This window comes from Diabrotica undecimpunctata, chromosome 2, assembly GCF_040954645.1.
Source record: "Diabrotica undecimpunctata isolate CICGRU chromosome 2, icDiaUnde3, whole genome shotgun sequence".
NCBI classification, from domain to species: domain Eukaryota; kingdom Metazoa; phylum Arthropoda; class Insecta; order Coleoptera; family Chrysomelidae; genus Diabrotica; species Diabrotica undecimpunctata.
The window spans coordinates 153,200,824-153,227,114 of record NC_092804.1 but is presented as its reverse complement, the minus strand read 5'-3'; the positions used below and the strand labels follow the sequence as shown (position 1 = coordinate 153,227,114).

Sequence of the window (26,291 nt, the reverse complement as noted above, 5' to 3'; positions counted from 1 at the left end):
ACGAGCTTTATGATTTTGGAGGAGACGTGGAACTTTGGCGAGGATTCTGGGCTTTAAGTTTGCTTCTTTTGATCTTCGTCTAACTGTTTGTGAACTCACATTAACTTGTCTAACATTTAATAGCTTATTTCTGAGGTGCATCAATGTCAATGAACGATTTCGTGTAGAATTAAGAACCAAAAAACGGTCATCCATTGCGGTTGTGCACCTTATGCCTCCTTGACCAGGCCTTCTTACAAAATTTCCTCTTTCGGGGTACCTTTTTAGAGTATTCGAATCTATAGATTCAGTTCTGCTGAGACATCGTGCGATACCTTTTTGTGCATATCCTTCCTCGTACAAAATTACAATATGTGCTACTTGGGCTTCATCGCAGTGTCGAATTGATGGGATACTTGTTTTAAACTTAGTTAAATCAAGACAATATTTAATTAAACTTAATAAATTAAACTAAAAATAACCGAATTAGTATGATTTTTCCTTTATGTGAAGAAGGTTTTTTACGATGAAATGTACGAATCACACTAACCACTAAATAAACGTCAAAATAAACATCAAAATATCTCAAACGAATTGAGTACATTAGCCTACTATATGAGTAGGTATTATCAGTAATCTAAAATTATTTTGAAATAATAGTGACTACAAAAAAAAATTGAAAATTCCAAAATATTCGATATTTTTGTCCATGAGTGTAAATAAAGGTGAAAATAATATATATGATTTCGTTCAGATCTCAATCGTTGAACTGTAGTACCGACTACTTGCGATTTTGGGCGAAAGTGTTTGCAATAATGCATACCTAATAACCTATGCTCTGACGTCACAATGGGCGGGGCTTAGAAAACCTTTCTAATTCGTGTTTGTTTGTCCCATAAGAAGTTGGAAATATTGGTTTTTTTAATTGTTTATTAAATTATTATTGATTTAACTTATAAATTATATTGATTTAAATTTTTTAATTTTTTACGATTTACGATCAGATCAATAAAATTTATCACTTTAATTGACAGGTCGCTGTGGAATTTTCCTTATTAGAGTCTAATCGTGAAAGCCTTTAACATGAAATTTTATTTTGAGTTTTGGCAACAAATATGAGGCATTTGAAATATGCCTAAAAAACACCAAATTTAAACTTTCTGATTACAAACGATCTCACGTCACGGGAAATGCGGTGGAATTTGTAACTAATGTTGTATAATTTCGAAAAACGTAATTGTGCAATGGAAAAGAAGCAGTTTTAAATGTCTTACATCGTTTGTAATGTAAAAGTCTAAATTCAGCGTTTTTAGGCATATTTTAAATGTAGAAAGTGGTGAAAATATGGAATTGATAAATTTTAACGTTAGGTACTTATTTAACAGCTTTATAGAAACTGACATCATTTGAACCTTTAAAACGCATTTTGATTTTTGTCGATAGGTTTCTCTGATCAAAAAATATTGAATTTTTACCGTCAAGTTAATACAAATTTTATTTATTTAGATTCTTAGTAAATCGATGTTTTCCGCCCCCCCCCCCCCCCATAATATGGGGTTTAGAGGAAAGTCCTGGGCTCGATGGTCCCGGGGTAGGACTGACAAACTTTTCTGGAGACAGGGATTTTTATAGGTTCATTGGAATTTTCGTTTCTGACGACTGGGGTAATTAAATAAATTAGGGAAGAAAATGGAAGTAAGCCAAAATGACCAACAACTAATAAAAGAACAGGAAACAAGGAGAAAAAATATTCTAGAACATATAAAAAAGTAAATAAATAAGGTAAATAATCTAGTAATACAAGTTTTGGCAATAGATACAGGCGACAAAAATTACTTAAAGATACAGCAACGAATTTTATGACGAAAGCTACATAGCTACATATTGTCGTCAGGATAAAAGAAGTAGGAAAACGTGCTGGAAATAAAACTTACGAAGTAAAAACAGAAATTCGGAAAAAAAGAGAACATAATGCTTAACAAAAATTTCTATCGAGTTTACCGAAAGTACAAGCTGATTATAGCCGCAAATGTCAAATATGGAACAAAAAATTTTGGTTTAGCAGTGTTGGCATGTTTTCATAATGTATATGCGGTACCAGATGCGGTACCTATGCTTCAAATATAAAGAGATACAGCTTTAGAAAAGTACATTTTGAATATATTATGTTATGAATTCTGCAATTTTTGATTTATATAAAACAAGAATGAGTAAATATTTGTTTCTTTGGAGATTAATTGCAGTTCATTATTAGAATTTATTGTTAGTTATTGTTTCGTATAAATTAAAAATTGCAGAATTCATAAAATAGTACAATCAAAATGTACTTTTTAAAAGCTTTCTTTTTTTATACTTAAAGCAAACAACATATGCATTATAAAAACATCCCAACACTGCCAAACCGAAATATTTTATTTCATGGTTGGCATTTGCGGCTATATTTAGCTTGTACCGTTCTTGTACCTACTCTTTGATTCGAGGATTGTTGGCCGTCATGAGGATACCATGGCGGCCATGGGCCATGCCACCGAACTAGTTTGAGTAAAAAATATTAAGTTTATTTCAAATTATCTTAAGCATCCTTATAGAAAAGTAATTTTTTAGTTAAAGTCTGTAAAATCAAAGCTCTTTACTGTGTTTTTTTTAGTGGAATTATTCAAGTTTAACGTTATTTGTGAAAAAAAAAGAGTTTTTTAGTGTTGCAGCATTGTTTAGCACAAGACGTGCTGAGCATAATCTAGATGCAAAACGGTAGAATGGAAATAGGGTGGAATAGGCTCAAAAATATATTAGAATAAACATAACCAACATAGGTACTGACATAAAAATGGAAATAAACATGAAAATGACAAATAATATATCTAGCATACATTAAAATAAACAATCCGACGCTGAAAGGCATAAAGATTTAACTCGAAGAAGAAGAACAATAATATTTTGTTGTGATCTCTTAACAGTGTGAAAAAGCGGACACTTACCAGTAATTTTTTGGCCAGTGATGATTTTTGGTTCATAAGTATCTCCAATGCTGTTCCATTGATTGTTTGAGAAATAATCAGGATCATCTAAGTCGTTCCCATTTTTTGAAGGAGCTTCCGGAACTGGCATTACATTAAGATTAGGTTCCAATCCCGGACGTTCTAGAGGATAAGGAAAATCAGACTTCACAGGAAATGGAGGAGGCTTATGTGGTTTTAAAATGGGATCGTCGTTTCTATCCTTGGTATCAAACAGCAAATCAAAGTCTTGGTTTATTTTGGATGGCGGCAAGGGACGTTCCGAACGAGTTCCTGAAATAAACAAAAGTAAAATAGATTCAATAGATCAATAGAGAAAATATATATATTACCAACTAGACTAAACAACGATTTCTAGTAGTACATTACTAAAAAGATATTTTCACTAGCTTTTTGACTATAGAAAGTTAAAGTAATTGAGATGAAATGTTTTAGTGGATGATAGGTATTATCAGCTGATCATTAACAAAAAATATTGTTTTTACTTGTATAAGTTGAATGATTTGTTGATATAAAAAGCCACCAAGACATCTATTAAAAAACAGCCAACCAAGTCAAAAAACCACCAACCACTGCAGATCCATCAAGAGATATATTGTGGAGAAATTGGCATCTAGGATTTAAAATCAAAACAAGTGTTTTAAAACCTGCGAAAGAACTCATAGAAAGAAAACAAAGCAGACCCTAAAAACGAAGAAGGAATTGGAATCGACATGTTACAGATGACTTTTCTTTATAAACAAGATAATTACTTTCTCATATTAAATACTACAAAATTCCTACCACAAAATTCTCTGACCCGCAACGATACGCTCTTCGAATTAGTTTCTTAATGCAAAATTTTCAATTCAAACACTATACGATTGGCAAATTCCCCTATTTTAATCCAGTGTAATTCCCTCATTGGTATAATCGAAGACCTCAATAGCGCACAGAATCTATTTCTGTTGTTTTAGAGATCATAGTTTAATTTGTATGCAAAATTTTCGATTCAGCCAATATACGATTGATAAATCCCCCACCCTAGAGGCAAAATATTTTCCCAATTCTTGTCAAAAACATCAGATATGCTGACGGTCAGCTATAATAGCCAACAATTTGGAAGACCTCCAGAAACTCTTTGATAAAATATCCATGGTTTGTATGACGTACGGTTTACGTATTAATATCAGGAAATCTAAAATAATGGTATTTTCAAAAAAAGTTAACAACAATTGTGGACAATTAGTTTTTAATGGACAGGTAATTGAGCGGGTTTCTCGGTAAAAATATCTAACTATTGTCAACGAGAACCAACAATCAGAAGAAATTCATCTACGCATTGAACAAACACGAGCTACGTTCGTCAAAATGAAAAAAACTGTTGGCAGCACCGTGTTTTCCATACTTCTATATGGTGTGGAAAGCTGGGGACACTAAATAAGGAACTCCTTAAAAATATAGAGGCCTTTGAAATGTGTTTCAAAGTCGCCTGGACGGACAGAGTCACAAATCAGGCAGTACTGGAACATTAAACCTGAAATTATATATACTATAAAGAAGAGAAAACTTGAATTCCTTGGCCACGTCTCTAGAGACATAAGATACGAGTTCCTACGGCTTATAATGCAAGGAAATGCAAGAAGACAAGAAGCTCTCCCACCTGCGATTTGCTGATGATATAGTTCTGATGATAACATATTGTAACGAACAAGGTAATTTCGACGTACCCGATATAACGGTTGCATCTCTTAGAACGATGATTCGTGTTCGCGAATTTTTGAGATGTATCGACCGCCTTACAGAGCGAGGCGTTCATACAAGCGAGGATAGAGTTGGACTATTCGAGATTATTCTAGTAAATAAGTATTTCTGTATTTAAGTAGCTCTGTTGTTAGTTTTAGTCACTTGATAAGAGAATATCGTACTGTAAACTTTAAATCAATAGTTTATATAAATTAGAACCGCTCGTTTTATTGTTAAACACGTTACAATATAACTTAAAAAGAGATTGGCATTATGCTTACTGCGTTAGATGCCACCTATAAGGAAGTTAGTTTAAACATACATTTTGGAAAAACATAATACATGACAAAACTGGTACTAAGCGAAAATCCAAAAGTCGGCTGTAACGAAATCGCATTATTTCATAAATATAAACAAATTATTTGAAAACAAGACATTTGACCAATGGTTACTTCCAGTTATGACTTCCGGTGCCGAAACACCTTCCTTAAACCAGACCACAGCCACCAAACTCAGAGTAGCGCAGAGAAGAATGGAACGGTCGATATTTAGACTGACTCTCAGAAACAGGCTTATAAACGAGGAAATAGGAAAGACAGGCATTACCGATGTTACAGAGTACACAACATGACTGAATTAAAACTGGGCGGGCCATGTGAACAGAATAAACGACACCAAAAGAATCGCTGAGAACTGCCTACAGGAAACTCAAGACCGACAGAACTGCAACATAGAAATTTAGTCGCAGACTCATTTTTGAACAAATTTCTTTTTTCTTCTTCGAGTTCCATCTTCTATCAAAGGTTGGAATTCATCATGACTATGGGGATCCTGTTGACATAAAACAATCCTGATCCCGATAAAAGTAGTATCTACACAACAGGACAACATTTTTTCAGGTAGGTATACACTCTCTCTTATTTCCTAAATGAGAGAGAAAGAGAGTGTATACCATATATTGTTGAATATAAATATAAAAACTCTTACCTGTAATATAAAAATGTCTTAAACACCAACGCTTCAAAAGGCTATCCAAAGGTAAAAAACGATTTATTAAAGAGAAAGATATAAAAAAAATAGCATAAATAAAATCAGTACAAATACATAAAAAAACAAAAATCCTACTACTAAATACTACTTACTAGTTAACAAAAACAGATAGGTAACATACTCTCAGAATCTTTCGAAATAAGCAGTGGCCTGAAACAAGGAGATGCGCTGTCACCTCTCCTCTTTAATATCATCCTGGAGAAAGTAGTAAGAGCAGCACAACTTAAAAAAGAATTACTGACAGTAAATGGACCAAAATTACTACTAGCATACGCAGATGACATTGATATTGTTGGAAACACAGTCACCAATGTGAAGGAGACTTTTAATAAATTGGAGGTAGAGGCAAAGAAAACTGGTTTAAGGGTAAACGAAGAGAAAACCATATACATGTGCATCAACAGACAAAAGGGACGAGATAGAATAGTGCAAAATGTTACAATAGACCCATATAACTTTAAAAGAGTGGAGAGTTTTAAATATCTCGGAGCTACAATTACTGCAGATAACGATATCGCGGAAGAGATTAAAGTAAGAATTCAGGCAGCAAACAGATGTATGTACAGCCTCCAAAATACTATTAAATCTAAAAGCCTAACACGAACATCAAAAGTTAGAATATATAAAACGGTGATTAGACCGGTGCTCATGTATGGGTGTGAGACGTGGACCCTGACCAAAGAAACTGAAAGAAAACTTAGATGTTTTGAGAGGAAAATCCTCAGCAGAATCTTTGGGCCGTATCACGACTTAATAGCAACCAATACCGAATGAGAACAAATGCTGAGGTCAAGCAGATGTATAGAGCGAGCGATATAGTCCAAGAGATTAAATCCCAACGTCTAAGATGGGGCTGGCCATGTCCATAGACTCCCTAATAACCGCCTTGCCAAGCTAATATGGGAGGAAGCCCCCACAGGAAGAAGGCCCTTAAGGACGTCCACGAATGTGATGGAGAGACAATATATGGTCAGATCTAAGAATAATGGGGCTACCAACTGACCCAAAGAAGAAGTTAACAAATCTTTCAAAACGTCTATGTGCGTGTTACTGTCCACTCAAGTCACTATCATGAAGATGTGGCAACCATGTGTCAAAGGCTACCAAGAGAACTAGGCGAAACACTTCTGGTTCACACAATCACACAAAAAGGGCGCCACTAACTTATGATTGATTGGTCTTACACCAAGAGCGAGACAAATCTTTGATATATCTTTGATATGAAATATTTATACAGATCACTGTATAAATTTATGTGGAGTAAATCCTTGACTGATTTTTAAGGGCTTTTGCAAAACAGAGATGCTGCTTCGTCCCCGTCTAAATTCGCTTTGGCTGTAGGCGGGGTGCCTAATTTTTCGAGGAGTTTTTTTGGAATTAGTCTTAAGCAGAGACTAATAACTGTAGAATGACACAGGCAATATCCCAAAAGATTGGCTACTTTCAGAATTTATTACCTTACCAAAGAAACAGGGAGCAAAAAAGTGCGGAGAATATAGGCTAATAAGTCTAATGAGCCATACATTAAAACTTTTTCTTAAAATTATACATCGTAGAATATACAAGCTATGCGAAGAGAGAATACAAGACACACAGTTTGGATTCATGAAAGGCGTAGGTACAAGAGATGCACTGTTTAGTCTACAAGTATTATTTCAAAGATGCAGAGATATGACTTGCGATATTTACACCTGCTTTGTGGACTACCAAAAAGCATTTGATACAGTTCAACACCAAAAAATGATGGATATTCTAACAAAAGCCCAAATGGATGATAAAGATCGGCGTATAATACAAAATTTATACTGGAACCAATCAGCCACAATAAGAACGAATTTTGGAGGTGAACCAACGGAAATGATCCAGATTCTACGAGGCGTTAGACAAGGTTGTATACTTGCACCTATATTATTTAATCTATATTCAGAGGAAATATTTAGTGAAGCCTTGGAAAAATGCGAACATGGAATACTTCTAAATGGAGAACGCCTAAACAACATCCGTTATGCAGACGACACCGTTATTTTTGCAGACAGTTTGAACAGTTTACAGCAACTAATAAACAAAGTAAATGAAGTAAGTGAAAGATTTGGACTTCAAGTAAATATAACAAAAACTAAATTTATGATCATCAGCAAAAATAAAGTTAGAGACGCTCAACTACTTATCAATAATACACCAGTGGACCGAGTAAAACAGTATAACTATCTTGGAACAACAGTAAATGAACAATGGGATCACTCACAGGAAATAAAATGTAGAATAGAGAAGGCTAGGAGTGCATTCAATAACATGGCCAAACTCTTTAAAAGCCACAATCTTAATCTGGAGATAAAAGTAAGGCTCCTACGATGTTATATCTTCTCAATATTGTATTACGGAGTTGAATCCTGGACACTAACTGAAGCAATGGAGAAAAAACTTGAAGCCTTCGAGATGTGGCTATACAGGCGAATTCTAAGGATATCATGGACAGACAAGATAACCAACGAGACCGTATTACGAAGAGTGGGCAAAGAAAGAGAGGTGATGTATACAATTAAAAGGAGAAAGTTGGAATATCTCGGACATATAATGAGAAACAGCACTAAATACAGATTACTGAAGGTAATCCTACAGGGTAAAGTATTCGGAAAGCGAGGAATTGGGAGAAGGAGAATATCATGGTTGAAGAACCTGAGGAAATGGTTCTCCACAACAACAACGAATCTATTTAAAGCATCAGTCAATAAAATAATTATAGCCAGAATGATTGCCAATATTCGGAACGAATAGGCACTGAAAGAAGAAGAAGTCTTAAGCGCACAAAACACTAAGCACTGTGGACAAAGCTGTCATTTATATATTTACATAGTGGGCGAATTTTTGTCAACAGTGGAGTTAAATACTAAATTAAAAATATTGTCAAATCGTTTTACATGTTCAAATAGATTTATTCGAACAAGTGGATAATTGTCGCAATTCGGATAGATTAAAAACTATTATTTCAGTAAAAGTGATGTTACGTAGGATTCGGTGCTTGATAACATGGATTTAGAATGTATGAGTGATAGGAGTTAGCACACACGAAGAAGAGGATATTATTAAAAAACACCTGTATTAGTAAAAAATGTCGTATCGAGTTTATTTCGATTAATTAATGACATTGACGACAGTTGTACGGGTTACCGTTAATATATTTAAACAGTGCAGAAAACCGTTAAAATGTTTAATACTTTCTACTTACCTATCACCACACTTTCTTTTTTGTTACTGTCATCGATTACATCTAATTTTATTGGAGCAGAATTTACTGGATACACCTTATATATGGTTTTGTCATTATTGTCGATTTTAATATCTTTTTCGGGTTGAATATTTACAACGGGCTGAAAACCAGGGGGATCTTTGTTCCTCTTATCAGCGTTTTTCGCTTGAATCATTTGTAGAGTCTCTACTTCGGTAACGTCAGTATCGGCTCTTCTATTGGCTATTTTGATTTGCGGTGGCGTCTGATACAAACCGGGTTGATCATCGCTTCCTTTTTCTTCAGGTGGATTATCTGCAGTTAAAATAATAACGGAAATATAAGATTATTGCATGCTTTTTTAAATTAAGGATATTAGTTTTATTAAGGGTATAATAAGAATTACAGTAATTTTTCTGAATTTAATATTGATTACATCTTATACTGATAAATTACCTGGAAATTTAATTAAATAATAAAAGTTACGGTACTCTTGTATTTTTTAAAGGACAATTATGAAAATAAATAAAAAGTATAATGTTAATAGTTAATCGATTTCATTGGTCAGCAGTGGCTTTATCCATCTACGATCAACCTCTAGAGCTTTGTTGCAAGTATCAATGTAACATAATAAGAATGGAACCCATGACTAAATAATTGCGTACCAAGTTATAGTACCAATGGTCGATCTTGTCACAAAAAATAAATCATAATCTTAAACTTAATGCTAAAAAATGTAATTCTTTGTTATATTGTTCAAAAAATTATAAAGCCACTGTTCAGGATAACTTAAAACTAATTATAAAAAATGAACCTCTAAAAAATGTTAATAGTTGCAGAAACTTAGGAGTCATATATGACTGTACGCTACGTTATCAAGAGCATGTCACCCTTTTAGTAAAAAAGTGCTATTTAGTTATGCGTCAACTGTATAGAAGTAAAGGCATTTTAAACTTTAAATTGCGTAAGTTACTTTGTGAAACTATGGTTATGCCAATTCTTAATTATGGGCTCTTGGTATTTTACCCTTGCTTAGATCAAGTTACGAAATTGAGGTTGCAAAAAATTCAAAATAATTGTTGCAGATTTGTTTTTGGCATAAGAAAATATGATCGTGTATCATGCAAATTTAAAGAACTTCAATGGTTAACAATAGATAATTTATACAAATATCACCTCGTCTCATTGATATATCGAATTATTTCGTCGTCAAATCCTATTTATTTAAGGAACAAATTACGCTCATAATCTGGATCTGAGATATCCTCATAGTCTTATGCTGCCAAAATATAGACTAGCTATTTTCCAGCGATCGTTTACTTACAATGCTGTTTTAGTGTTTAATAGTTTAACAAAAAATTTAAGAGGTAAATCTCTTGATTTCATGAAGCGGCATTATAAGAAATTTTTACTACAATCGCAGTAACGTTATTATTATTATATAGTATATCGTTGTCGTAATTGTTACCATTAGAATTTTTAGAATTTTTTTTTGTTTTTAATTATCATTAATATCATTTATCACATAACATCACAAATTATTTTCTTTATCTTATTTTTCTAGTAGCCACATGACTATTTCTACCATTTCAATATTATATTATTATTTATGTCAATTTATAAATTTTTTTTTCATGTTCTACTTATTTCAAACTGACTTTGTAAACTTGAGGTTAAGTGGAGTAGCTCTAGCTAGACTTCGCCTCATGTATCTCTTGTTTGTAAATTTTTACAGACTAAATAAAGGCAATTTGTTATTATTATTATTGTTTCCGGAATGTCAGTGGTGTACGAAAAAAAAATTTTGGTACATATGATATAGGTAATGTACCGTTCGCGTCATAAAAAACTGGTACAACTCTTACAACCAAAAACCGTGTTTTTTAAGTTGTGTACGTTGGTCTTGTCACATGTGTCATTCTAATTTCTAGAGCACTGTTGCCAGTTCAACGAAAATATTATATGAAACCAGCTAAAAGTAGGGCTGTGCGACAGATCGCCAGTTTTGAGTATACTAAAAACTAAAACATTATCGATCATTCTCTATCAGTCAGTCACATTTATTTAAACATGCATCCTAAAAAATTCTCCTATTACTATTGTAATTTTCCATAATCTTAATTAAGTATCCACACATTGATTTGTGTTTTATTATAATTTATGAAAATATTTCAATTTAGAAATAATGATAGATAATCAATCTAAACATAACTTTAAATTATTATAATAAAACATTACAGTGAGATATTGGATTGTAACTGTCACGTTTTGAAAAGCATTTTTTCGTCCCGGATATTTTATAGTTTATAATACATAGGATAAAGTATAATGTTAGTTTTTTACATTTATTGTTCTTGTAATAAATAATAATTTAATTTTGGTAGTTTGCATGTTACTAAACTTATTGACACAAAATATAATTCGTGTTCGGTAGGTAATTGAAGTATAAAATGACAGTATATGCATTCCAATGTTCCCTGTGCCAATACCCTAGGTTTAAAGATCCTTTAAACATTTTGGATATTAGTTCAACCCTATCTCTGGTTATTAAATTTATTAGATACGGTTTTTTGTTGTTAATAATAAAACTAATACCTATCTAAAAACTTTATACATTTTTGAACGTTATTTTTTATATATTTAGATTTTGTGCAATTCCGTTGTCTGTGATGGCAACAACGAATTGATTCACGGACCATTGTGTCCAGTCTGAACACAGGTTTACATTGGGAAAAAAAAGTGTACCAGTTTTATATGACGGGAAGTGTACAATAATTATTTAGTTTCTTTGTTATTTACATTTAAATAAAAGATATAATGGCGTGTTACATTGTAAAATTAAAAAAATATTATTTTTATAACATAAAAACGCCAAGCACGCCACTGATGTGACTGGATGCAAAATATTAAAAAATTAACGAATTTATTAATTTATTGATTTGAACACATAATTTTACCTGTGCTTAACATTAAAATATCGGGAAATAATCACCTGTTAAATTCACGTCGGATATTGTAGGTAGTAATGTGACGTCAGTACCGTCGTCTATCAGCTACATGTAAAAATATCAATAGGCCCCATCATTAGTATATTATATGCATGGTTGCAAGCACATAGATAAGAGGGTTAGGTAAGGTTAGGTTAGGGCAAGCCGTATCAAACTAGCCATTAGTGAGGGAGTTTGTATTATCGCACAAGAAAAGTAATGTTCGGTAGACACGTGATTCTTGTATTTTTATTGGAACTATTTTATTTGCTTGCATTAAAATCTATTAGGCTCTTGATTCGGCTTGAACAGTTCAAGTTCTTTTAATTTGTGGTTTATATTGTTGGCAATGCGAGTGGCCTGGTAGTGTTGACATTCTGTGAGGATGTGCTTGACGGTAATAGAAATATTGTTTCAGTCGGAGCATAACTGTTGGTCAGTAGAGAACATAATATGTCCGTGTGTCAAACGTTTGTGTCCTATTCTTAATCTTCGTATTGCTATCTTCTCTTTTCTCTTCAGGGATGCTAGGGATAAATAGCTGTTAACATTAGGTTGTATTTCTCTGAGCTTTGTGTCTTTGGTGATCCAAAATTCCTGTCACTTGCCTTGGATATTTCTTTTGAAATTTGATTTTATATCTTCTTGTAGCTGTATGTTGTAGATGGGTAAGTTGGATGTAGATGCTTCTTTTGCAGCGCTGTCAGCCATCTCATTTCCTTGAATGCCGATATGAGAAGGCACCCATATTATTGTTATTAAAGCCCCTCGGGAAGTGTGGAGATGGATCGATTCTAGTATTTTTATCCGATCAAATCGGTGCACAGAGCTACATTTTGATGATTGTCAGAAGGGAACTCGAGAGATTTTGAAATACTGAAGAGTTCTAAAAACACGCTACATTCATTGGATATTCGGTATTGTCCTAATACTGTATCAACTGTAGTAACACAACAGCCAACTCTATCTGCGTTTCGGGATTCATTGATATAAAGCACCTTATCATAGTAGGATGTATTCACAATATCCTTGAAAGCTTGTCAAAAAATGTTATTATTTGTTTGTTGCTTGTTAAATTTACAGAGCGAAGTGTTTATAAAAGTAGGTGTTCTAGATCATGGCGGAGATTCTGATTTTATAGATGCAAGTGTTTGAGTCAATTTTGTGCCTTGGCACAAGGGTTGTAGGATCTATGGGATTGAAAGTATACATCTGGGCGAGTTTACGAGTACAGGTCTTGGCGAACTCAGAAGATTAAATACAGAGTTAGTCGGATTCGATGAAATTCTTCTAGCTTAAGATAGGAGTAGTTGCTGCCTCCGAAAGTAAAGAAAGGGGGAGTTCATGAGATTCACAATAGAGACTTTCACCGGACTGGATTGAAATGCTCCTAAGCATATTCTGAGAGCAGTGTTGCGACCAGAGTTTAACGATTGTAATAAATTGTTGAATGCGGACAAGTAAACTATACAACCATAGTCTAATTTGGTTCGGATTATATCGGATTATGTTTTTAACAAGTTGCCTTTAAACAGTTGCCTTTTATTTTTACTACGTTTAGTGTTATTTTGGGTATTTCTGCGCTGTTATATCTCGTGGTGAATTTAATTATTTTAGATTTATTGGAAGAGAACCTGAAGCCAGTTTTCTGAGACCATGTAGTAAGGGAATCGACAGAATTTTGTAATAAAGATGAAGGTGCAGCTCTGGATTATTCTTGGCAGTATACAATAAGGTTGTCTGTGTATAGGGCAAATTTAAAAGGAGATTTTATATGAGAGCAAATATCTTTGATGGCTAGTAGAAAGAGGGGAGAACTTAAACTGTTAATTGTGTTAGGATACACACTGTCAGTGACATAGTTGTCAGATAATACTCCATTAACGGTGATTCTGAAATTTCTATTATTTAATAAGTTGTTTATAAAGCATAATATGTTGCCTTCAAGATTATTTTCTAACAGATTTTTTAAGGATGACCGACTTACATGTTGTATCGAAAGCACTTTCTATATCAAAAATTATTGCGATTACGTCTTGCTTGGAGGCCATAGTATTTGCTATATCTGTTTGTAGGATCACTAAATTATCAGTGGTGCTTCGATTAGGTCTAAAACCTGGTTGAGCAGGATTAAGGATTGCTTTTTTCTAGATACTAGATTAATCGCTTGTTGATCATTTTTTCCAATAATTTGCAAAGGGTACATGTTAGGGAGATTGGCCTAAACGAGTTTGGAGGGTTGGGAAGGGAGCTGCTTTTTTTTATAGGGAATATGATGCATTGGATGAATATAATGAATAACAAGTTTGTTTTGATGAATTATAATCGAATACTGAATAATTAAGATATACTGAATTACAGATCCAGAACCATGTATTGCGTCTTACGCTTTTTTCTTCGAACTCTAGCTATTCAGTATATATGTCGTGATACGCTTCCAGAACCCCGAATTCTCTCAGCGGCTGGAATCGCCGATCAAGTATATTCGATCAGGGGCGTAGCATGGCTGGCGTAATAGATAATTGATCGGATTTAGACCTGGCTCAAAAACCGGTTCGTTTACGAAAGTTCTAATACCATAAAATCAACTTGTAGTTAAGAAACAATAAGAGGATTTTGTAGTTAAATATCATGCACAAAAAGGCGATATAATATGTTTTAAGTATTACATCTTTTTAATCTTGATATATTACAACAACCTAGACACGACAATCTAACCTTAACAGAACCGTAACTGTAACAGGAATCACTAGTTTTTAAATTACTGTTAATACTTACTATGGTGTTCATCAAAATTCTGCCTAGGGGGTGGGCCGTTTTTATTTCTTAATGCCGGTACATTTTTATTCGTAAGAAAAAGCGGCGGAGGTGGTGGAGGAGGAAGTAATTTTTCAAAAAAACTGATAGGTCTATTTGATGGTCTATCTAGAAGTGGTTGACGATTTAACTTCTTGTCGAAATAATTCGAAGGCGGTTTATTCATGTTGGTATTTGGTCGAAATTGTGGCAAGACGTTAGGCAAGTGATCAATGCGCTTGTAAGCTACGTCTGTTTGAGGACGGGGTGGACGATTGTATTCAGGATTTCCTAAAAATAAATAAATATGTATATATACAAGTATTTAAAAACTAAGATAAATGTAGCGCTGGATAAAATAACCCCTTCATATTTTTAATTTATTAGTATTTCGATGAACTTTAAAATTTAAAGCAAGTTTATACATGGCGCCAGTAGTCATGCAAGTTCTGTTTGCACTTCAGTGAAGGTTTACACTGGATTTTGAGAAACAAACAATTTTGCTGTGCCAGTTTCATTTTTACGTTTGTACAAATTTTGCGTAGTAGTTTACACAATACTTTTATGTCAATTGAGGAAAGGAAATTTTTAATACCTGTCGCGTATCCTCTGATTCTAAAAAGTATTGTTGAAGAAATTATTAGCTGGAGTGATAAGTTCAAGCGAATAAAGTGTACAATTTCTGTTAATTGTATATCTATTATTTGAACCGCTTGATAGCAAATTCTATTAGTAACTGAAAACCACGGTACTTTCGGTTATTATACTTCATCATCACCTACTTCGTACTTTTTGCTTATTGAAATTTTTGCTAGTTCCAATGTGCGAACATTCCTCAGTATTTCAGCTTTAACACTATTTGATTGAAATCCATCACACACACCTTGACCACATCCCAAATAAATAAATACAGGAAGAAGAACGGGAAGGATTTACAATACCGTATATATATATATATATATATATATATATATATATATATATATATATATATATATATGTATATATATATATATATATATATATATATATATATATATATATATTATATATATCTTAGAGAGAGACTTATAACACACTGTAGAAAGTAACTTAAAAAGTAAAAGGAATGTACTGACTATAGATTTGAAAGTACAGTACGGTCGCGTTAACCGGGGGTATCGGGGAAACGGGATGTTCGAATGATTGCATTGTTCGGACCACTTATGACTTTTTTATTGGGAGAAGAAAAACTGCAAAAACACAGTAAAAATGCAAAAAAACCACAAAGCCAAACAGTGATTGAATTTACATTGAAGAAATCATACTTAAAAGTATTAAATTATACGGCATTATGACGATGTAATTGGATCACTAACCGGGAACCATAAGTCCCTACTAGAAGTAAAATTTCTATACTCGAACTGTCGTACATCAGCTGTTACCAACTGACTTGAGATGCCGAGCATAATAATAGACTGTTTCAATGACAATGGCATTCGGTGCAAGATTGATAGTTCGTTTTTAAAAAGTAAACCAGGTCAAGGACCCATCTGTTGATATCTATACTACAATTTTATTAAATTAAATGATGAAAAATGGTGAAAATGATTGTAAATTTATTAAATTAGTTAAAATTGAAGATATACATAGTCAGCATACTTATGTACATTTGTATATGAGATTTAAATATACCTGTCCTCTTAATAAAAAATACTTGAGGAGAACTGAAGAAATAAAATGGAGATCACCAATTGAACAAAAAGAGATTAGCGAATTGGCCAAAATTTCCGACATTATGATATAAGCTTAATTGAGTCGAAATCATATATGCTTTAGAGATGTTTTGTTTTTACTTATTTTGTAGTTTTCAGAACCAATGACTTATCACATCGACCCATATTCGATCACATATTCGTTAGATAATTTTTCGAAGAGATGCCTTGAGAAGCTTGCAAAACATGTAAAGTGAACCAGATTTACACAAAATATCGAATAAATCGACCATATTATCGCTTAATTTTCAAAATGTCCTAGAGTAATAAAAAAATAAAAAATCAAAGGCATTAAAAACGTAAATTCTCATACTACCTGTGCCGTAACAGATATATACCCCAACAAAAAAAATATAATGTGAATGTAGAAACACAAGATGAAATTCATAAATTATAAACTAAAACAAATTTTCCCAAGAAGATATAGAATATAGAACATAGTAAAGATAATACCACACATACATACAAAAATATGTATATCGGGATGAGGAAGAAAGTCTTTGGAGTTGCAACAAACCATTAAAATAATAAATTACTTACCACTATAAAAATGTCCTGGTCGTGGATCCCACGGAGGTCTACTATAAGGTCTCTTGGGCGCCATCACTTCTTGTTCCCTTGGAGGTGTTAAATCACTTGGCAGCTGATGAAGAATAGGACCCGAATTTAATTGCAGTATTTCTCTATTGGGTGTCGCTGGTTGTCTACTGGGTGGAGGCGGAGGCATAAAATCAGGATATTCAGGTTGTTTATCATTAGGGAAAACAACCTTACTGGTTAATGTTTTTGTAGAATCTTGTAAACTTATTAAAGGGTTATCGAGTTCCAATTTTTCATCAAGCACTTGTCCAGGAGTTTGTTTGTTTATACCATTAACAGGGACGCCGATGGCAAGAGAAGCCTCTGAGTTCCTTTGAGGTTGGATAGTTACAGCACTTCCGACAGTCTCTGAGGGGAAAGAAAGGGTACCTTGTAAAGTTATTTCCTTTTCATCACTATCTAGTTTTACATCATTGCCATAGTAAGGTCTGAAAGGATTACTGTCATAATAAACTCCATTAACATTTTGTTGGTTTCCTAAGACAAATGATACTGAATTTTGATCATGAGGTATATGAACATTATTCTGACTCAGTATAGATGGTTTCTCGAATGGTCGTGGTATTACTTTCTCGCTGTTTAATTTTTCTCGGAGATTCTGAGTCGCAACTATTATTGGGTCTCGATGTTTAAAAGGCTCATAACCCGAAGTCGTTAAATGGTTTTCACCAAGTGGTAAGGATGTAACTTTATTAGTAGATGGTGGTGTAATGAATGATTTTTTAGTTGTGGTGGTAACAACAGGGTTTTCATCGGGGTAATCGTAATAATCAGTACTTTTTACGTATTTTACAGTAGTTACATCTGAGGATTTATCACTAGTATTTTTATGCAAAGGTTGTACCTTTAAATCATCCTCAATTGTCACTATAGGTTTACTTTCAACAGCAATATTATCGCCAATATCTTCATATTCATAATTAAATTCGGGTTCTGTAGAATAAACGTGTTTTCTAGGTGGATTACTAATATACGTTTTCATAGTAGTAGTAGTAGTTGTTGTTGTGGTAGTACTTGTAGTAGATGGTTTTGTAGTTGTTTTTTGTGTTTTCATTTTTTCTGTAGGCTTTGTAGTTGTAGTAGATGTTGTAGTGGTAGCAGAAATATCATCGTCGTATTCTCCAAAGAGTTGTTCAAATAAACTTAACATTTTTTTAGTTGTTGTGCTTGTTGGTCTAGGAGTTGTATGAACAATTTTACGAAATTCTGTTGTACTAGGTGTCGAACGTTTAGTAGTTGTTGTACTTGGTTTTTTCGTAGTTACGTCAACAGTCGTATCATAATAATCTTCAAATTCTTCTGAAAATCCTACACCCATTCCTGTATTTAAAAGATTAATTGATTTAGTTGTTTCTTGTGGTTTTTGTGTTGTTGTCGTGGTTGTTCGTGTAGTAGTAGTTGTAGGGGTTGTTGTTGTATATGTAACTCTAAAGTATTTCTCCGTAGAATAATATGTTGGACTAACCAATGGTTTTTTCGTTGTCATTTTGTTGGGATAATCCTTGTGGTTGTGAAATTTATTCACGCTTCCTTGATATTTTGTACTGGCGTAAGAGCTAGAAATCAAAGGATATACATATTTAGCGGAGTTATATTTGACGGGTAAGTTCAAAAAGTCATGAAAATTGGGAATTAATTGGTTAACATCACTTGGGCGATGACTACTAAGACTACCATCTTTACGATCTATATTTGCTTTGTCATAAATATTCGAACTGTTTGGTTCATCTACATAATCGTACAAGTCGTCATCAGTTTTCGCAACCGGAGATTTTTGCTGAAAATCAATTTGTCCTGTTAAAGAATCTTTTTCTGCGTAAAAAGGTTTGCCATGATTGAAAATATTCTCTGGTAAATTATATCCCGGCAGAACAAGAGGTGACGGATCGGGAATTTCTTCAGATAATGGTTTAGTTTCCTTAAAATGTACCTAAAATTATATAAGATTTGTTAATACAAATTATTTATTTAAAGTACTTAATAAAAATTAAAAATACACGGACAATGAAAATAAGCAAATTAAGTATCTTTTAAATGTTCATTTGCCGGTCTGATACCTTGCCGGTATGAAAACAGTTGACTTAAGACAATGTTGCGCATTTAAACTCTATTCCAAACAAATTTTTGGTTCTCACAAGGTCAAATGGGCTTTAGAGACGTTAGACCAATACAAAAAAGTGTGACCAAATGACATATCCTGAAGACTCCTTCAAGCCAGCCATGTTCTGGAATATTTATCCAAAGCTGAGAGACAAAGGAAAGTAACGTTTATACCAAAGCTTCACTCACAATTTGGTAAAACACATTGCACTCTGGTAAAATTATAAGAATTAATAGATCTGGCCATTGATATTGAAAACAAAGTAAATAAATAAATTACTATATCAAGAATAAAAATTTTACGGAAAATCCTTTGCAGCCACTGCAAAAGCTTTTCTAGGAGGAAAGTCAGTAGAAGCCGCTCTATATAATGCGGTGTCGATTTGTGAGCGGTATTTATGTCGCAGCGAGATGTTTAAATTAGCCGTTCGATTGAACAGTTAGCCCTTTGATTGAATAACGTCATTCATTCACCCGACTTGTTATTTTGTCGAATTTTTATGCAATTAAAAAGTTCAACGACATGGCTGATTGAAAAGCCGCCATATCATTGACGTAATTTGTTTTTGACCACCGTGCCTCTAGTAGCACCACTTAACTGGTTGAAAAATAGTCGTTTGATTGAACCAATAATTCGAGTCACATGTCAGAATCCCATCACTAGCGCTCATAGCTGTAAGTCATGCTGTAAGTCTTGCAATAATCCTGTTCATGTCACATCTGGATTGTCTGTAGGAAGCGAGGAAGGTTTTATTTCCACTGTACTGTTTTAGATGCAAAACGGATGAAAACATACTATTTCAGAGAAATGAGCCAAACAAAAGTTTAAAACGTGCAGCCGAAAAAATGGTTGAGAACGCGGCAAAAAAACTGACACCTTTACTTATTGGCAGTAGAGTCCTGATAAGTGTACCGAAAGTCAGTGGACCTTTGGACACGAAAAATATCAAAGGAAAAATTGTGGATTTTAGAAATGTAGTTTATAGAATAGGCACAAAACAGAAACTATTAAAAATTGGTTTGTGCGACAAGAATTGCACTCATCAACGGAAAGTTATGATGATGAAATTTTAGATACTTCGGTATTTTACGAGAAGCTGTGACTATACAATCAAAGTTTGGGGCGCAAGGATTTCAAAAATGCTCGTGTAAACCAGCACAAAAACAATGCCGTACTACGAGATGTGCTTGCTTCAAGATAAAAGTTCTTTGTGGATGTAAATGTCATAGCAGTTTAAGTTGTGTCAATAAATGATTTAAATGTAACATGAAAATTATTAGTAACCTCATCTGTGAAGTAAATAACATCATTTTATAAGTATCTTCTCGCGTTCTTCAATCAAATGAAAGGGCCAGTCGTGCAATTAGATGACTATTACAATTAGCTGTTTGATTACACGACTGATCGTTGTCTTCCACTCGGCTAATCGACATTTAGACATGTGATTGAATGGCGTTGTTCAATCAACGGGCTAGCTGTTCTATCGAACGGCTAATTTAATCATCTGGCTGCGACATTTACACCTAAACGACGTAGCTTCTGTTATATTCTTAGACATTGAAGGCGCATGAGATAATTCCTATATCGGGTCTATACACAGAGCACCAATAAGGATGAAAATTAATCAAATAACATTAAGATGAATAACTGAAAGGCTTCAGTGTAGCTTTCTATTTAAGGGCAACGAAGGAGTGACTCGCGAAGGAATACTATTACCAACGCTATGAAACGTTGTATGATTTTTGATGATCTGATCTACGAGATTAGTTGCCAGGAAATATGGCCACAAAGTTACGCAGACGATATCAAGGAATAAGTCAGAACTACTGATGGTGACCTTGGATTCTAAGCTCACCTCGAATAACATATTTCTTTTGTGAATGTAAAGTAAAATGAGATGGGTATCCAGCAGTAAAACAAGTATTGAGCCAGGACAAATTCTTTAACTCCTATTGCGAGAATATCGATGACATTGCAGTCATATAAAGGTTTTATAAAGTTCTTTACAACGACCCTTACAAAAGTATAGCCATACTCTAAAATGAGTCAGGTGAATACTTTCCTGAGTCTGACACAAACCTGATATTACTAGACATATGGCAGCATATTGGAGTGGAAACCATAACTTATAGCTCTAGGTAAAAATTGGCGTGTGGTAAAAAAAGTGGTAGATCAAAACAAAATTCAATGAGCAGTAAACTCATTTAAGTAATATAAATCACCGAATATGGACGAAATTTATCTAATATTTTTACAGAAGAGAAATTACCTTCCATTCAAAAAATTACATATACCAAAAGCACGTAGGCTCATAATGGTAAATTTTATATCCAAACCTGGAAAAACCAGACCAGGAAAAGGCTGAGGCCAATATTACTGATGTCATTTGTAGTGAAGACTCTAGAAAAACTGCTTGAAGGCACATTTGGTATGGTGTATTGATTAAAAGTTTGATAAATTACAGACAGTATGTGTATAGAGTAGAATTCTCTACGGAAACGGCACTGCACCATATCGTACAGAAGATGGGGTAAGTTCTGAAGAAGAAAGAGTTGACGCTGAGTATATTTCGCTATATAAAGGAAGCCTAATAAAACACTCACTACAAAGAAATCACAGGAGCAATTTTTATAAAGGAACTAGGCGAAACAAGCTGCAGATGAATATACTGCATGCTGAGGAGCCGTGTGATTTACGAAAACAGCACTAAAAATACAGTATGAACACAGACAACCAGAGGATCTTCTCCGGAGAGTCTTACTTCCTCCCTTGTGGAATAAAGTCATGATGGGCTGATAGCTAGACTCGGCAACGACCAGCAACTGGTCCATGCAGATGACCTAGCAATCTCAGCTCACAGAAAATTTATTGACACAGTCAGAGGTCGAATGCATCAGGCCCTGACTGTAGTTACATAATGAACTTCAAATGTAAAGCTAAAAAACTAGAACTAGAGCCCCCAGAAGTCCAATATAATAAAATTTACTAGAAGGAGGAATTTTGGGGGATTGGGCCCTCAAAGCATAAATGGTACAAATTTAAATCTGGTGAGTAAAGTATCTTGAAGTATCTATAAGTCTCTTTTAGATTCGAGGCTTGGTTTTAGATGGAAGAAATAACCAAGAGGACGGTGACTACGCTGATGGTAATGGTGATGCATGGTTATACCTCGTACATAGACGAGTATAACACTGCAGAAGGGTCTGGTGTAGGAATATTCAGTAGTGGTAGAAATTTAAACATTTCTATTCCACTAGGAGGATATACCTCTGCATTACAGGCAGAAATTTATACAATCTTGCATTTTGCAGGAGAAATTAACATGAGGGCTTTGGTCTAGGTTACCGGAGTATACACATCAATAAACTTACCAGAAAAGGATCAGCTACAACAGATAAAAGTCTGCAACCAGATAAAACTCTGCAACTAGATAAAAGTCTGGATCCATAGACAAGTTAACCCTCACTGGAAAAATATACCCGGTCAAGCACATAACATATTGTATATTAAGTGAACATGTGCTAATATGGCTGAAGTACTACGGAAAATAAGCAGGAATAACATCGGAATAAAAACAGGCTTCCTTAATGGACATGCGAAAAGCGCCAGTCATGTGGGTATGTGGGTATAACGCCGCATGTTAAGAATATCCTGGATTGATCATCGCACTAACGTATCGATATTAGAACAACTTAAAGTAAAGGATAGATTGCTTAAACAAATACAACAGATATTTGCAGTATTTTGGACACATTGCTAGAAGAACAAGTACGATGGAAAAATGGATAGCCGAGGGTAGCGTTGAAGAAAAGAGACCTAGGGGAAGATCTCCAAGCCTTTGGGTAGATCAAACAAAAATATTGATTAACCAAGAGTTATATGAAACCCAACAACTAGCCCAGGACAGGGAAGGATGGAGGGAAATCGTGAAAAAACTGTAAAGGCCTAATGGTGTCACCACATCCCAAAAGGGATTAGGACTGAGGAGGAGGAGTACAAAAAAAGAAATTATAAATCATTTTTAATAATTAAAATATTACCGGTTCTTCTTCATCGTCTTCGAGTTCCTGGCTATCGGAAAATTCGTAGTCATAATAGGGAGCCGAAACGTTTGTTAAATTTCTGTTAGATTCGTTATTACTACTGAGAAGAGCTGCTCCATATGAACCAGTTGGTATGCATCCACAAATCAAGAAGATCCCAGGTGTAGAAATAAGTATTTTCAATATCGTTTGAAGGACATAATTAAGATCCATTATATCTGAAAAAAATAAAAAATATAAAATTAATATTATTTAATTAATATTAATTAATAGCTGAGAAAAATTTAAAAAAATACCAATACAAGTATACATGTAGAATAATTCAAAATAAACAGATAAACTGATTGCTGAAACATGGCTGAAACAAAACAAAAAGTGTCTACCCTCAAAGTAAACTTGGTAAATTGTCAAGGACATAACCCAAAAAAGAATAAGAAAAAGAAAAAATAACATAGCCTCTTATCTGTCAGGCAACGCTCGGAATAATGCATTCATTGTACCGAAATCTTGCACTGTACCTATGCGCAAGCGTAACCACAAAATTCGAAATTAGCCTACCTAATCAGTATCGGTTAAAATCTTAGAGAAAAACTGATTTAGTATGAATATTTAGGTGACCGAACATTAAATAGGTTAACCCAGCACTGAAAAACCGGCACTTACGGGTATGGCACTTAGGGGCACTTAGGTTGCCAGAAGATGGCAACAGGTCGCCAAAAACCGAACATAATGTTGACGAATCTTGGAGCAGGCCAGGACCCACAAGGCATTGTCTAGGCAAAGGTAATGATGACGAAATCACCTTTAAATAAGTTGGAAAAATATAATTTATAGGATACCATTTAGAATTTTGAAGAGAATATTAATTTAGGGACCTCAAAGAAGATACAAAAAAGTTTACCACTTTTACCTCCGGGCTTCCGCCTAAAACCCCCTCGCAGGGGGGCAAAACTGCAAATAAATCGATTTATCAATAATTTGTTTAATTAATTTTTATTAATAATTTGATAAATAAAAAATGTAGTTAAGATGATTCTAAACAATAATGTTTATTAGCACTTTTTGTGTAGAATAAACCGTTCTCTCACAAACAACGCTTGAAGCGACCGTTGATTTTGAACGTCAGTTACGCGCGTTAAATCAATGTTCAATAAAATTTATATCAGCTCGACAATAAAAAGTATACACGACGATATCTTTTGATTCAAATGTCCTCTTGACAAAAATCAAGATGCGTTTTAAAGGTAAAGAGTTTAGCTTTCGTATAAAATTTTTGCATTTTGCTTCAAATAAACTCAGATTTTATAAAGGTGTTATATAAATAAACGTGGCACGACTTTTGCCATTTTGTATGATTCAGACGTTCAGTGGCATTTCCGTCTCTGACGACTGGAGTATATGAGCGTTATATTAGTCATGAATATGGACTTAATGCACAAAAGACTAAGGTAATTGTAAAGTAAGTCGTTTCAATTACTGGGGCTCTGTTATCACAGGTAATGGAATAGGTATACGAAGAAGAAATAAGTCAACATACAATGGCTACATCAACTTATTAAAATCTGTAAAGATATAGCCATACCTAATAACACCAAACTAAGCCTAGTACGGGTGCTTATATTTATTATCGTTTCCTAAGCTGCAGAAACTTATACTATTAAAAAGTCTGATTCACGACGTATAATGGCCTTTAAAATATGGGTCTATCGTAAAATGACGCGTATACCCTGGACAGCACACCGTTCAACTCCCTCAATATTAACTAAACTGAACATTATCACTAGGCTTACCACAATTATCAACCAAAATTTATTGAAGTATTCTGGACACATAGCCAGACGAAGGAAATATATAGAGATATTGGTGGTTCAAGAAAACTAGATTGTAAAAGAACTCAAGGAAAATCGCCACTTTAATGGTCCAAATAAGTCCAAATTTCAGCAACCAAATAAGTAAAAACATCAAATAAAGATCACCACCGGTTAGTCTCTCTTTGAGACAACACACGACGCGTAGGAGACAGAAGAATGCGTAGCAACAATACGTCGAATATCATAGCGTCACCACATTTTCACGAATACGACAGAGGAGGATAATTGCTTATGTTAGAGAAAGTTCATAATCATGTTATTTACAAAATGTGAAATAACAAATGCCTACTAAGAAAAGAAAAAATGTTTTGTAAAATGCACATATTATTTGTCAATGTGGCAAAAATCAGAGCAATAATTCTAAAGAAGAATAAACATATGAAACAAGACATAATTAATGTTGATAATCTGCGCATTGAAACCTTTGCGAAAGAGACAAATGGATGCGGAGATAGAGAGCCTTGAAGCGGGGGAAAATGTGGAAGAAACATAATAACTGAGAAGGCATCGGAAATATTGGGAAAAATATTTCCGATGCCGAAAAAAAAACAGTTAGACAAAACGAATGGTTTGACGAGGAGTGCCAAGAAGCAACCTAAAGACAAATCTAGATGCGCAAAATTTGGAAATTTGAAAAAAAGCAGTTAGAAAACGTAGAATGGCTAAGAAATCAAAACGAAACTAGAAAGTTTTGGAGAATGTAAACAAAATGGCCGTAAATATTATCTACGAAAGGCTACAAAGTTGACATAGCTGGAAAATACCAGGCCGGATTTACTCCAGAAAACCAAAAAAAAAGACCAGATTCATTCAATAAGATAGATCCTCGAGAAACATTAGAATTTAACATCGAAACCCATCACCTATTCGTCGACTTCAAGGCCGCATACGACAGTGTCAAGAGAACAGTCCTATACCAATCAATGCGTGAGTTTGGTATACCAGAAAAACTTATCCGATTAACGAGAATGAAAATGTCTAACTTAAAAGCCAACGTTAGACTCAGACATGAGGATGCCCTGGCTTGCCTCCTATTTAACATTGCCTTGGAAAAGGCAGTCCGATACAAACGAATTAGAGACGGCGGTACTATTTACAATAGATCGATACAAATCTTAGCACACGCTGATTACACTGACATG

At 34.0% G+C, this 26,291-nt stretch overlaps 1 protein-coding gene across 1 annotated transcript in view; it reads right to left on the bottom strand.

Moving 5' to 3' along the window:
- LOC140435069 (uncharacterized) overlaps window positions 1-26,291 on the bottom strand; it is a 70,385-nt gene that overhangs the window by 6,519 nt on the left and 37,575 nt on the right. The window contains exons 2-6 of the mRNA XM_072523761.1: window positions 23,276-23,496; window positions 17,075-19,064; window positions 14,763-15,071; window positions 8,998-9,312; window positions 2,958-3,269 (exon numbers count right to left, since the gene is read on the bottom strand). Coding sequence (XP_072379862.1) covers window positions 2,958-3,269; window positions 8,998-9,312; window positions 14,763-15,071; window positions 17,075-19,064; window positions 23,276-23,491 — 3,142 coding nt within the window. The 5' untranslated portion in view covers window positions 23,492-23,496. The remainder of the gene's footprint in view (window positions 1-2,957; window positions 3,270-8,997; window positions 9,313-14,762; window positions 15,072-17,074; window positions 19,065-23,275; window positions 23,497-26,291) is intronic.